The following is a 13,694-nucleotide window of genomic DNA, read 5'->3' on the forward strand; positions in this document are numbered from 1 at the left end:
CTTTTTTTTTTTTTTTTTTTTAACCCCATCACCTGTTAGAGGGTTCCAGGGACAGGAAAGAATTACCTGGCTAAATTGAGTTTGGCCCTTTTGCTACTGGTTCTTGAGAAATGTTAGTTTTGTTTCTTTGTTTTGAGATAGGGTCTCACTATGTAGCCAAGGCTAGTCTGGAACTCATGATCTTCCTACTGTGGCCTCCCAAAAGCTGAGATTACAAGGATGTATCACCATCCCCTGGCTAGTTTTTACCTCTTTTCTATATAATACCTTAAGATGAATTTTGACAAGGATTGTAATATTTAAAACTCCTCTTACAAAATGAAATTTGATGTATTGGAGTCAGGTAAATGAACTGCAGTTATCTTAAGGGGCTGACAGTAGCTTGTCCAAGGAGAGTGATTCTGTGTCCATAAGGAGAGGGGTGGCAGGAGGACTTGGTGTTTTCCTACAGAGTGTGGCTGGAGAGATCCTGAGGCCCAGCCGCCAAGCCTCGGAGTTCAGTGTTAGGTCTGGGACTTGGCTGTACACAATGAATTGCCTGCCCATTCCCAGCCACCAAGACTCCCTTTAGCTCAGTATAGTTGGAGTTTGAAAGTTTTCCTAAGCCATTGCAGATTCTGACCACAAAAATATGAGCTAAAGTTGAACGTCCCTTCGCTCTGTCTGAGGGTATAGCTCCATTGATCAAGTGCTTGCCTAGTATTCATAAAGCTCCCCATTTGACCCCCAGCACCATATAAAATGGGGCACAGTACCTGTGCCTGCCGTCCCAGCATGTCGGAGATAGAGGCTGGAGGATTAGAAGTTCAACATCATCCTTGACTGCAGAGCAAGTTCAGGGCCAGCTTGGGCTGCATGAGACTCTTTCAAAACACCACCCCCACCCCCCCCGAAGATCGATAACTTCCTGTGAAATCTTTTCCTAGGTTGTCCTTGCCCAGCAAGTCTGTTGACTGGACCCACTTTGGAGGTAACGTTGCTTCAGCACACATCCAGACCTACTTGTCCCTTCTTTGTCCTGAGGGTGCCCTGCTCTAATCGGGAAGGGACTTCCTTTGGCTTATCTGCTTGCTGAGAGGATCCCAAGTGTTGCAGTCAGGGTTTGGTGCTTTTAGGGAGTGGCAAGTAGTGAGCTTGGGCATTTGGTGAGAAAGTGAGCGCCATGTTTGCTAGAGAAGGTGGACTCAGTGGGAATGTGTCAGGAAGTCTCCTGGGAAGCACAGCAGGAGGGGCAGTGGCAGAGAGAGAGAGGAGGTCCTGCCTCAGAAGGACTCTTCTGCTACCAGTTTTGATGCTTTAAAGGGAAGGAAAGTAGAAGATTCTCCGGTCTCTCAAGAATGGTGGTGCTAGGAGCTATCAGACTGACTGGGGAGTGTTGGAATTGTGTGTACTTATGTGTGGAGACAGCGTCTCTCACTGGCCTGGATCTCGCTAATGTAGCGAGGTGCGACTGGCTAGCAAGCCCCGAGGGTGCTGCCTCTTTTTATATGGGTTTGGATATAAACCATGCCCCCATGCTCACACAGCACTTCATGGTCGGAGCTGCCTTCCAAGACCCCAAGAATTATTTCTTAAGTGAGGCAATGGGAGGGCCTTGATGGAACTATGTGTAAATAGCCTTTCTGCCACCTTCCCTCTGCTTTAAAATCAGGCTCTCCTCCCTCAGATGAGATCCGGACCCTCCGAGACCAGTTGCTTTTACTGCACAATCAGTTGCTGTATGAGCGCTTCAAGCGGCAGCAGCATGCACTCAGGAACAGAAGGCTCCTGCGCAAGGTGATCCGAGCAGCGGCTCTGGAGGAACACAATGCAGCAATGGTGAGCAGTCAGGGTGTATCCATCCACGCACTGCTGTGTAGAGAGCAGCTGTCGAGTGGAGGTCCCAGCTCTGCCCTGAGTGGCCAAGGGCGGGCCACTTAGCCTGTGAGGAACAGGTGTGCATGGCTAAATCTCATAACTTCTCCCACACTCTCAAGAACCACAAGAACAAGTGCCTTTGTGACTGCTTGGCATTGCGGAAGGAGTTTATTTTTCCTGCTGGTAAGCCATTTGTTCCATGGCACTGAACTGAAGGTGTTTGATGCCATGGATATAAAGCCAACCAGACATGGACTTTAAGTGTCAGGTTTTACCTTAAGCCTTTGGGGTTTTTGTTGGGGGTGGGGGGTTGTTTGTTTGTTTGAGACAGGGTCTCTCCATATAGCTCTTGAACAGGAACTCACTATGTAGACCAGACTGGCCTCAAACTCACATAGACCTGCCTACCTCTGCTTCGGCCTCCCAAGTGCTAGGATTTAAGGTGGGCACCACAACAGGTGACTTAGGTTAAGCCTTCTGATGCCTCTTTACCTTTTCTGTAGATGGTAAGTGATAGTGGCAGTCTGTGTTGGAGCCTGTGTGTTAACTCGTGTCAACAAGCATTTGTTCTGCCTGGCCCACAGAGTGCTCAGTCAGGGCCCAGCACTTTAGAGGACTACCACACTGTGTATTCAAGGCCCTCCTCAGAAGGCAGCTAGGACTGTAGCAAGCATGAGAAGTTCCTTGAGGAAAGTTCTATGTGCTAATGTGCAGTTTGGAAAACTTTTGACAGTAGAGAGGCACCAGACCCATAAGTGTGTGATTAGAATTTCAGAGCAGTGTGTTGACTGTCAATGTTGGTGACATGTGTTAACCTTGAGTGTCACTGACCATGTTGGGTGACAGCTAAAATGATAGTGTCTCTGCCTTTGCTAGAAAGATCAGTTGAAGTTACAAGAGAAGGACATCCAGATGTGGAAGGTGAGTCTGCAGAAAGAACAAGCCCGATACAGTCAGCTTCAGGAACAACGTGACACCATGGTGACCCAACTGCATAGCCAGATCAGACAGCTACAGCATGACCGAGAGGAATTCTACAACCAGAGTCAGGAGTTACAGGTACCAGGCGGGTAACAGAAGGCATGGTGTCAGCTGTGTCCTCACCTCACTCAGCTTGCCTGAGATGAACGCTATGCTCTGAAGTGACAAGTGTATTGCGTATGGAATGGATTCGAGGACAGAAGTCCCCTGCTTTCTCTATTCAGTGTTTCCCTAGTGTTCCCAACACCCTGAAGCCAAAAGAAACAACTAAGTCAGCAGTTCTCAACATGTGAGTCACGACCGTAGGAGAAACACATATTTCTTATGGTCTTAGGAACTGACATACCACTCAGTAGCAAAATTACACTTGTGAAATAACAAAATAAATTTATGTCTGGGTTCCTAGGACCATAGGAGATAGGTCAAGACCCACACATTGGGAGCTGCTGCTGTAAGGGATCTAAATGCTCTGTGGGGTTGATTCCTCTTGGCATAGTGGCTCAGAAACAACACGCCTACATTTAAAATATTTTAGACTTCACTTTTAAATAGCCATGATTGCTAAGTCAAGTGACTCTGTTGTCATCACACAGTGCTTTGGCTTTGGGATCAGTAGACAGTGACACTTCATTTCCTCCTCCACTCTGTTTTCTCAGACTGCTTTTTTAGCACATAAATATTAAAAGTCCAGTGTTGCCAGGATGTGGCATTATCCTCACACGCGTTGGATAATTAATCTCTACCAATTAGTCGGTATTTCCCACGATGTCCCACAGATGTCGCTGTAGTCCCCTCAAGAGAGTGAAAGGTCTGGGCCAGTTTCTGTGTAGCTGCATGGTCTGGACATGCAGTTTTGGACTTGAAGGGGTCAGGTTCTTTGGGATGGCCCCCCTCCCTCATTTTAAGTAGGAAGAGACCCAGAATCTCTCCTTTTAAACTGTAAAGTCTGATACTGATAGACAAGAGAGCAGTTGAGGAGCAGCGCATCCCCAGCTCTGCCTCTGCCCGTGGCTGTGCCGGTCTGTGCTCTTGTAACCTCACGGCCAACTGTCTTTGGTAGACAAAGCTGGAGGACTGCAGAAACATGATTGCGGAGCTTCGGGTGGAGCTGAAGAAGGCTAACAACAAGGTGTGCCACACTGAGCTGCTGCTCAGCCAGGTCTCTCAGAAGGTAAGATTAGACCCTTACCTGCTGACTCTTGCATCAGGCCAGACAGGTATATTACTTGTATGTCTGTATTGGTGATCCAGCAGTGAGCGATTCTACCCAAAAACATTTGGTGACATCTGGGGACGTTGGTTTGAGTGGGAAGGACCCATGGATATTGACCTCCAAGTGCAGTACACCCTCCAATGCAGACGGTCCTCACAACAAAAGTACCTGACGAGCTGAGGCCATGCACATCCCATGGAACTCTTTTCAATACCTTGTTTTTGAAGCCTGTTAAGGCTTTTGAACTGTGGCTTTCCATAGGTATTCAGTGAGATCTGTGTCATGTATTCAGAAAGAGGTTACTGGGCTTCACTGGGGCTCTACATAGCTGCTTCTGCTCCCGTGTTCTTGGGCTAGCTCTATTGAAGTGCATTCGTGTTGCTTCTGTGCAGAGAACAACCCCAGTGTGTTTCTGCTGCCCTTGGGCACCTTCTTCTCCATTATCCATGGACTCAGTGGAAATGGTTTATTCTGCTCTGCCTTGTACTGTGCTCCCCAATAGTTACTGTTGCTGTCTGTTGTCTAGTTTTGCCATGCTGAACTTGTACTTTCTCACTTCCATCTGGCAGCTTTCCAACAGTGAGTCAGTGCAGCAGCAGATGGAGTTCTTGAATAGGCAGCTCCTGGTGCTCGGGGAGGTCAATGAGCTGTACCTGGAGCAGCTGCAGAGCAAGCATCCTGACACCACCAAGGTAAGTGGCCCGGGCACTGAGACACAAAACTGTACTGCCCCACCCCATGTTCTGCAGAGCAGCCAGGCCCAGCCACATTGCAGTGTCCAGGCACGGGGAAGACATGCAGCAGGCATGTGCCCTGATGGGGCTGCTTTGCAGAGGTCCAGGCTACAATAATGTCAGTTACTGTTCTCCAATCTGGGACAAACTGACAAAAGTAACTGAAACAAGGAAAAGTTGATTGGTTCACAGTCAGGAGGGGACATGGAGGAGGAGTGTGAACATGGCTCACACTGTTACAGTCAGGAGGGGACATGGTGGAGGAGTGTAAACAGGACTCACACTGTCAGTCAGGAGGGGACATGGTGGAGGAGTGTGAACAGGGCTCACACTGTCACAGTCAGGAGAGGACATGGTGGAGGAGTGTGAACAGGGCTCACACTGTCACAGTCAGGAGAGGACATGGTGGAGGAGTGTGAACAGGGCTCACACTGTCACAGTCAGGAGGGGACATGGTGGAGGAGTGTGAACAGGGCTCATGTACAGCTCACTTTTTCCTTTACATTCATTCTGGGACCCCAGCCTATTAGATGGGCTGCCCCTATTTAAGATTGATCCTACCACTTCAGTTTGCTAGTCTAGACAATCTCTTACAGACAGGCCCAGAGCTTTGTTTCCATAGTGATTCTGTACCCATAGGTTGGTAAGATTGACCATCACACAGAGAAAGCATGAGATGTAAGTACTGCCACGCAGGAGTGAGGGGAGATGGGGGCAGCTGGTCTGTCTGCTGCCCCTGCAGGATCCACGGTGTGTGCAGGATGCTCTTCCTCAACACCCACGCCACTTTGCTTCCTTCTCCTGAGACTCTGCTCCTGCTGATGTTCATTTGGTCCTGGTGTCAGCATGGAGACCAGTTAGTGTTTGTCAGTGTGCTGAGACAGACACTTATATCACTGCACAGTCAGCCTCGGGCAGTTGGAAAGGAATTTGATTGGAATTTCGGTAGAGTATACTCTGGCGTTCTGACACTGCTCTTCCATCAAATGCCTTTAGCACCCTCTGGTCAAAGTTCTATCAAAGATCATCTGTGGTCTCCAAGTGGAGTGTTGTGTCAGAACTGAGGAGACAAACTCATGGGAGAGTTGCTTCTTAATTCTCAGCCTCCAGTTCAGACTCTGGAGGATGTCAAAAGTAGAACTACCTAGAATCCAACTATTAACTACCCTGGAGGCAGAATAGTTTTGAGAACATGTGGGTAACAGACCCAAGGACTCACCCCTAAAGAGCTTGCTGAGCCATGTTTTTCAAGATAGGATATCCCTATGTAGTGTTGGCTGTTCTGAAACTGTCAGACCAGGCTACCCTTGAACTCACAGAGATGCACTTGTCTCTGCTTCCCATGTACTGGGATTAAAGGTGATGCCACCATGTCTGACTGCTATTGAAACTACTTTTTGATGCCTCCGAAGAGATGATGCATAGCTGGACTGGCTTCTGTTACTTAGAACCCTGAGACTGGCAGCAGTCATGTTCCCTCTTGGGAGCTGTTTCACAGTTAATGAGTTGTGAAGTCCACTCGTGTTAGCTGGACTAACTCGTTGAACCTTCTGTTCAACATCACAAAACAAAACAAAAACATTTGTTTAATCATACAGAGCTTTATTGCTTTATTTGACAGTAAATCTTAAGCCAGGTGAATTCCACGTTGATCAAGATGGCAGTTTGGGGTCTCATGAGGAAGCCAGGCTCTTTGAACCCTTCCTCCTGCCATCTTACCCTGTTAGCCTTTTCTTCCAGCTAGCCACACTGATATACCAAGTGCCCCACATAGGCCAACCCCATGGTATTCCCCTCCCATGGGTAGGTGTCTCTCATCAAGAAAAACCTTTTTCAAAACCTTTCTGCATGCTTCCTAGCCTACTTTCCTTTTTGTTAGGTTTGAATGGTACTTGTTACTAGCCTTGAGGACCTTGAGTAGACCAAGATCTGCCTCTGGGTGGGGAGCTGGGTTGCTGTTCTTCAGACCCATGGAGGAGGGGCAGGCATCTCACAGGCTGTGCGGGTAACTGAGATGCCTAGCCAGGGCTTGTTGATTTAATTCTTTGTGTGAGTATCTGTAAGTAAGTACAGGCATCACTATTGCTGTGCAGGGTTGGGTCCAGGGCCCTGCAAGTTTCCACTTCCTCTTATGATGGTTTGATATCGGCCCCAAACCCTTGCGTATCCTCCCACATACTGTACCCCTCTGTAGGTCACATGTAAGGTAAACACTGTATAAGCAGCTGCTGAGCTGTGTTACTGAGGAAGCATGACGAGAGCCCAGCCCAGCACACTGAGTGCATGCAGTGGACATGCTGCATCTATGACTGCTGGGGTCTGTAGCTATGGAGCGTGCCTGTGCTGCCTTGCAACAGAACTCAGCTGGCTTCTTACCTGGAACTGTTCAGCACAGCTGGGAAGGCAACGTTTTCAGCCATTTCTGCCTTCTACACTCTGGAAAAATCTGATTTCCTGGTCAGCACTGAGACTTAATGCCTTCTGGGAAGGTCACCTCCTTGTAACTTGCAAGTTAGGCTTTTCTTAAAAACCTTGTATGGTGGAGGTGGGGCGGGAGGGTGGTGCGAACACATAGTAACAATTATTAGGAAAGCCTCCTTTCCACCTATGGGGGGGCACATCAGTCTATAGTTACTGTGGCTTTCCCGTGTGGCTTGGCCGGCAAACTTTGGCAGGTATCAGGCCTAAAAATGCTGCTTCTCCTGAGCAGACATGTCTCCTTTGTCACCATCTCAGCTGCTGTAGAAGAGGAGGAAAGGGGGAAAGACGGCAAATGGCCACAGTGCCATTAATCTGAAGCTACCGCTGTGCAGATGGCTTATTTTATTGTAAAGGCCTTATTCAGTGTATTGTGATAGGCAGGGTCCTGTAGGCTGTAGTTCACTTTTCATCTTTTTTATGGTACTGGATGCAGCCTATAAACAGAGTAAATAGAGCTTTCTCTCACAGTCCTGACGTTATGTCTGAGGGTGTTATGTCATCTGCTTTCGTAAACATGCTACGGTCTTTTGCCATTTGAGATGGTTTCCTTAGGGAGAGACATCAAAAATGCCTAGCCAGCCTACTTGCCAGGAAGTCCTCCTCACTCAGCTGGGTCGGGGCTGAGTGCCTCTGAGTGGTGAGGACACTGTAGAGTTACCCTGTGCACTTATCTGTAAGTACTGACTCCAGACCTTCTTATAGGAAGTAGAAATGATGAAAACTGCATATCGGAAAGAACTAGAGAAAAACAGAAGCCACCTTCTCCAGCAGAACCAAAGGTTGGATGCCTCACAGAGGCGAGTTTTGGAACTGGAATCTCTTCTGGCCAAGAAAGACCACCTTCTCCTAGAGCAGAAGAAATATCTTGAGGATGTCAAGAGTCAGGCGAGGTGACTCACTGGAAAGGTGTGGGTATGGGTGTGGGTGTGGCCCCTCCCACATTCTGAACCATGCTGTCTTTCAGTGGACAGCTGCTGGCTGCAGAGAGCAGGTATGAGGCTCAGAGAAAGATCACCCGGGTGTTGGAACTGGAGATCCTAGACTTATATGGCAGGTTGGAAAAAGATGGCCGCCTACGGAAACTAGAAGAGGACAGAGCAGAGGCGGCAGAGGCAGCAGAAGAGAGGTGAGTACAGACACATCAGGCTCTGTGGGAGGAAGGCAGGCTCTGCACAGCAGCTAGGCTGCCATCCTCTGCTCGTCCTTCTTGTTTGTTGGCTGTACTCAGTCTGCCCTCACTATTGCAGATTGTCATCCAGCATAGCTCCAGGTGTCACCTGGGCTTCAGTGAAACTCTTACATGTAGCTGCTGTTACCCTGTCTCTAAAAACCAAAAAGAAAAAAGAAAAGAGGGGGTGATGGCTTGGTGGATAAGGGTACTGCTCTTGCAGAGGACCTTGGTTTGGTTCCTGGACCTAGGGAATCTGATACTGTCTTCTGGCCTCCTCAGGTATCAGGCACACACACACACACACACACACACACACCTAGGGAATCTGATACTGTCTTCTGGCCTCCTCAGGTATCAGGCACACACACACACACACACACACGCACGCACACACGCACACACACACGCACACACATGAAATATTTAATTAGAGAGGGAGCATGTGGAGTCGGGACGCAAGTGTAATTTTGCATTTCCTCTGCAGTGCTGTGGTTGACAGCTGCATTCTCTCTGGGTCTCTTACAGGCTTGACTGTTGTAGTGATGGATGCACAGATTCCTTGGTAGGACATAATGAAGAGGCTTCTGGTCACAACGGTGAGACCAGGACCTCCAGACCTGGTGGCACCCGGGCCAGCTGTGGAGGTAGAGTCACTGGCGGCAGCAGCAGCAGCAGCAGTGAGCTTTCCACTCCAGAGAAACCCCCGAGCCAGAGGTTCAGCAGCCGGTGGGAACCTGCCATAGGCGAGCCCTCCAGCAGCATCCCCACCACGGTTGGCTCACTTCCCAGTTCCAAAAGCTTCCTGGGCATGAAGGCCCGGGAGCTGTTCCGTAATAAGAGCGAGAGCCAGTGTGATGAGGACAGCGTGACCATGAGTAGCAGCAGCCTTTCTGAGACCCTGAAGACAGAACCGGGCAAGGACTTGGGCACAGAAAACAAGACTTCCCTGAGTCTAGATGCCCCACACCCATCTTCCCCAAACTCAGACAGTGTGGGGCAGCTCCACATCATGGACTACAATGAGACTCATCCTGAGCACAGCTGAAGAGGGTCTGTCAGTGTTCATTTGCGTCTTTGTCGGCACAGAACAGAAGGTGTGAATGCACGGTCTAGGCTTCTGTTTCCAGGGTCTGAGCAGCTGCTTGTGCGGTGGGAATGGGGCAGAGGTCCTTCTGACAGAGGGCAGAGAGTGGGATGGTGGCTTTTGGGTCTGGCACTGAGACGCTTCCTTCACCTCCCCAGCCTTTCATTTACCCAGCAGTGTGCACTGACTGAGGGTCTGTGCTTCACTCACCTCCACCAAATGGTTATGTCATTTGAACCTGTGCAAGATGAGGCCAATTGCACAGGTTATGTCATTTGAACCTGTGCAATCTTTGGGTCCAATATACCACTCTGCTTTCCTGAGGTTCAGACAACTGGGTGGCTCTTGGGTAGACCAGGCAGCTAGTGGCACTGCAGGTAAGTCCAGTTTGTCCCTTCCAGGAGGATATAGCCTACAGAGCTGTCTTTACAGGAGCATTCCCACTGCTTTTGGTTCTGAACTTTAGCATCTAAGCCACAGATCTAGAGAAACTGGCTCACTCACCTCTGCCTTTTCTTGGCAGCTCTGATATGATTCCTAGAAGGTTCTGTGAGAATACCAGTTGCTTTGACAGTGCAGTTGGCACTGTGGAGGCCCCACTGCCTTAACTCTCTGGAAAGCTCTTACCCCTCTGCCCCACTACCTCTTATTTATTTGGTATTTGCTTGAATGCTGGCACCATGCTGCCTGTGGGTGGGTGTATAGGTGTTTGTTCTGCAGTCTGCAGACAGTGGGGAGTGGTCACTAGGAGAGGCACCTACGATGCCCATGCTTATGTGGATATGTGCCTCTGGCTGGCCACGGTTCCACCCTTCAGCCTGTTTGCCTCCCCTTGGTCCCCTTGGGTCAGCTGCCTTGTGATGCTGCAGCAGACAGGCTCGGGAAGTCAGGGCCTCCTAGGAGCTTATGTGATTATCACTCTCGGCTGAGGGATCGCCTCACCTTACTAGGTTCTCACGGCTTTTACACCAACTCCAACTTCAGGAAAGACCCTCCCTGGAGCTTCATATCAGACATTTCTGTTAGGAACAGCAGAGCAACTCAGAGTCTGGTAAAGGCTGGCGGCCTATACCACTGCCCGCCCTCGTGCTCACAAGGGGTGACACCGGTCACTGCCAGAACACAGGGGTGGCAGGGTCCAGACTCAACCAATGCTCCTGAAATAAATGCTCGAAGTGGAAGAGTTGTTGCCTGATACTCTGGCCCAGGCAAGGAGAGACTTGGGAAGGAGCCATGAGCTTGGATTGCTTGTTTCTATTCTGTAAGAAGAGGGTTTAGCTACAACAAGCTAAAAACAACAACAAAATGGTACGAATCTTACTGAATAGGAAAGTTTCCAGCCTGAGGATGAAAGTCTGAAGTGTGGCAATAAATATCCTAGCATCCCTAAGTAAGGCAAGACTTAACGCCACCACGGCAGTGCTGTCTGGGTCATATCACTGCAATAGCTGACTGCCAGCCAGCCCACAGGAAGGCGTGCCACTATCCCCTCAGACCAGCAGAGGGCAGCCACTGCCCCTGAGCACTTGGAGTGTGGGTGACAGTGATGGCATGCTTTTTCATGTAGTTCTGCCCAAAGCAAAGCTTAAGACCCAGGATTCTCTCACCCAAGCCATTGGAGAAGTGGGCAGATTGACAGATCTCACAGGTAGTCACAGTTTCCAAGAGTTACCACCTCCACCACCAAGGTCTGCCAGAGAACAAAGCATTTAGAAAGAAAACTTAGACTGTATGGGTGATGAAAGTTTCGGGAGAGGAGGTGGCAGCATGGTAAGGTAAGCTAATATGCAGGCTGCCATCTCCACAGACTTCACCTGGGCCCTCTGCACTTTCCTCCAACCTGTTCCCATACCCAGCGACAGAGCCTGAACATCCTGTGTGGCTTGAGTTCTAGGGGGCTGTTAAGCCTTTCCCACCTAAGGTTGGAGGACTGTGCCCCTGAGACATCTTTAAGGCACTTAACCTAAACATTGACTCCTTTCAAAGGACTCCAGGGTCAGTGGGTGGTTGGGTGGAGGCTTGTGTTTTAGAGAGCAGTGACAGTTGACCTGGGAGTCAGGAGGTCACCTGGTCTAGTCGTGGCCACCAGGAAGCTTCTGAGGCTGAGCTGAGTCCTGGGCCAAGGGGTAGAGACCCTGGCGGGTTTCATGGTCGACAGAGTGTTATTGTGTGTGTGTGGTGGTGGGGGGGGGGGGAATGGCCTTCATCCTGTCGTCACTCGGACTGTGTGTGGTGCTTGCTAACGGGCTCCAAGGAAACTGGAGGCTGTGTCTCATGCAGTCCAGAATCGGTTAGAAGCAGCCCTACCATGTCACTGCAGTGTAGGAGATGGGTGCCCAGGAGAAGAGCTAAGTGCACATTTCTAGGTAATATCCCTCCCTGAAATCTCAGAATGTGCTTTAGGAACCTGGCAGTGAGCACGAGGAGACGGGCTCTAAGTGGCATCTCTAGAGTCGGCAGCACAGGCACCAGCGGTGAATGCTGACCTCTTTCGGGAGAAAAGGCTTAATCTTCTGGACTAAGCTGCAGAAGGTTCCAACTGTGTGACATGATTAGCAGGGAGTCACTCTTCTTAGAAGGCAAGCTGTCACAACCCAGGAAAAGTCTGGTAGCCACTGGTGGTTTAAAAAGCAGACAAAAGTCTCTCTGCCCCATGCTGCTGTAGCCAGTGACCAAGCACCTCCCAGGTTGGTGGTGGCACCATAGGTGACAAGCGATAGACTCAGGATCACTTGCAGAGTCTGTGGGCTCTAGTGCTCAAAGGAGAATGAGAAAATGTTAGCAGTCAAGGATAAAAGGAGCCGTGAGCTGACCACAGAGCTCAGGCTGGCAGGAAGCTTAGAAAGCAAGGGGTGACGACTAAGTGAGAGTGCCCAGCCAGCCGGGGAGGGGGGAACCATACACCTGAGGTCAGAACTAAGGAGCAAAGGCATGCACATGGTAAGGTGGGAGACACAGGACACCCTGGTAGAGGTGTGGGTATTGCACAGGCTCAGTTTGCACTTGCAGCATGTGGTCTGCCTCAGCCAGTGGCCAGTGGCCCTGCAGCCTAGGACTGAGTCTGCTGCACCTTCGCCCCAGGGCCATGCTTTAAACCCACTGCCATGTGCACTGGAAACACAGCCAGTGTGAGGATGTTTGTGTCCACCCAGAGGCACCTCATTGCCCTGGGTTTAGCCTGTAGGAGGGTGGGGGGACATCACTGGGCTGCTGCTTCCACCCTTGTATAGAAAAGCAGCAGTAGCTATAACAAACTGCACCCTAACCACTTTTGGTGTCAGAATGAAATGAATGGGGGCGGAGAGGTGTCCTTCCCTTCCCAGAGCCCCAGTATTATCCACCCCTGCATAAGTAGGCAGCCTGAGCCACTGGAGGATGGTCTTTCATCAGACCCCGGGGGCTCAAGGGCTCCAGACTGACCCCTCTTCCTGCCTCTGCTCACACAGTGTTGGAAGGGAGGGGAGGACTTGATGCTGTGTGTTGACTCCCTGGCAAATCAGAGGCAGGCAGGCGTTCTTTTGCACTAGGAAGATTCAATGGTCACCCTTCATGAGACTGGACCACAAACATGTTGCAGAGGAGCAGGTTTTGCTAAGACATAGTTTAGTTTTATAATCAATCATGGATGAACCAGATATGGCTAACTTGGGAGTTTAAGGGGGGGTGTGATATTCCCATCAGTGAAAACGAATCAGATTTTTAAAAAACCTTTTTAGTTAAATGGAAGTCACTTCTCAAAAGGTTTAAGTGTTCCCACTAAGATATGATTTTAAAAGCATGTCAAACAATCCAAATCAGATGCCATAAATATGGGCTGCAGGAGAACATGGGACAGTCTCAGTGAATGGAATCAAAGGTTTGCTGTCTTTAGAATGTTCTAAAATGTCAAGGCAGTTGCTTGTGTTTAACTGTGAACAAATAAAGATTTATTGTTTTGCACTCCGCAGTGTTGATGGAGTGACTTTGTGCTGGCTGTGGGGATGTGTGGGTGAATGAGATGGTCTAAGGCACTGTGATCAGATTGCATGGTGGCATGGACAGGGGCGGACGGTTAGTGACAGCTACTGGACTTGGGCTGGAGAACAAATAATTCATCAGTCTAAAACTCATGGCCCTACGTAAAAGCAATGTGTGGAAGAGGCCACCTCCAATAGCATGGCTGCCCTAGTCTCC

At 49.6% G+C, this 13,694-nt stretch overlaps 1 protein-coding gene across 6 annotated transcripts in view; it reads left to right on the top strand.

Annotated features, from left to right (window-relative positions):
- Tsc1 (TSC complex subunit 1) overlaps window positions 1–13,463 on the top strand; it is a 49,456-nt gene extending 35,993 nt beyond the window's left edge. For 4 of the 6 annotated variants that reach the window (XM_029472119.1, XM_029472112.1, XM_029472124.1 and 1 more), the window contains exons 16-23: window positions 927–970; window positions 1,652–1,818; window positions 2,734–2,916; window positions 3,899–4,009; window positions 4,621–4,743; window positions 7,969–8,156; window positions 8,231–8,392; window positions 8,963–13,463. In XM_029472119.1, the coding sequence (XP_029327979.1) occupies window positions 927–970; window positions 1,652–1,818; window positions 2,734–2,916; window positions 3,899–4,009; window positions 4,621–4,743; window positions 7,969–8,156; window positions 8,231–8,392; window positions 8,963–9,482 (1,498 nt within the window). In that variant the 3' untranslated portion in view covers window positions 9,483–13,463. The remainder of the gene's footprint in view (window positions 1–926; window positions 971–1,651; window positions 1,819–2,733; window positions 2,917–3,898; window positions 4,010–4,620; window positions 4,744–7,968; window positions 8,157–8,230; window positions 8,393–8,962) is intronic. The other 2 variants (XM_021185724.2, XM_029472133.1) reach the window with 2 other exon arrangements.
- The last annotated feature ends 231 nt before the right edge of the window (window positions 13,464–13,694 follow it).

This window comes from Mus caroli, chromosome 2 (genome assembly GCF_900094665.2).
Source record: "Mus caroli chromosome 2, CAROLI_EIJ_v1.1, whole genome shotgun sequence".
NCBI classification, from domain to species: Eukaryota; Metazoa; Chordata; class Mammalia; order Rodentia; family Muridae; genus Mus; species Mus caroli.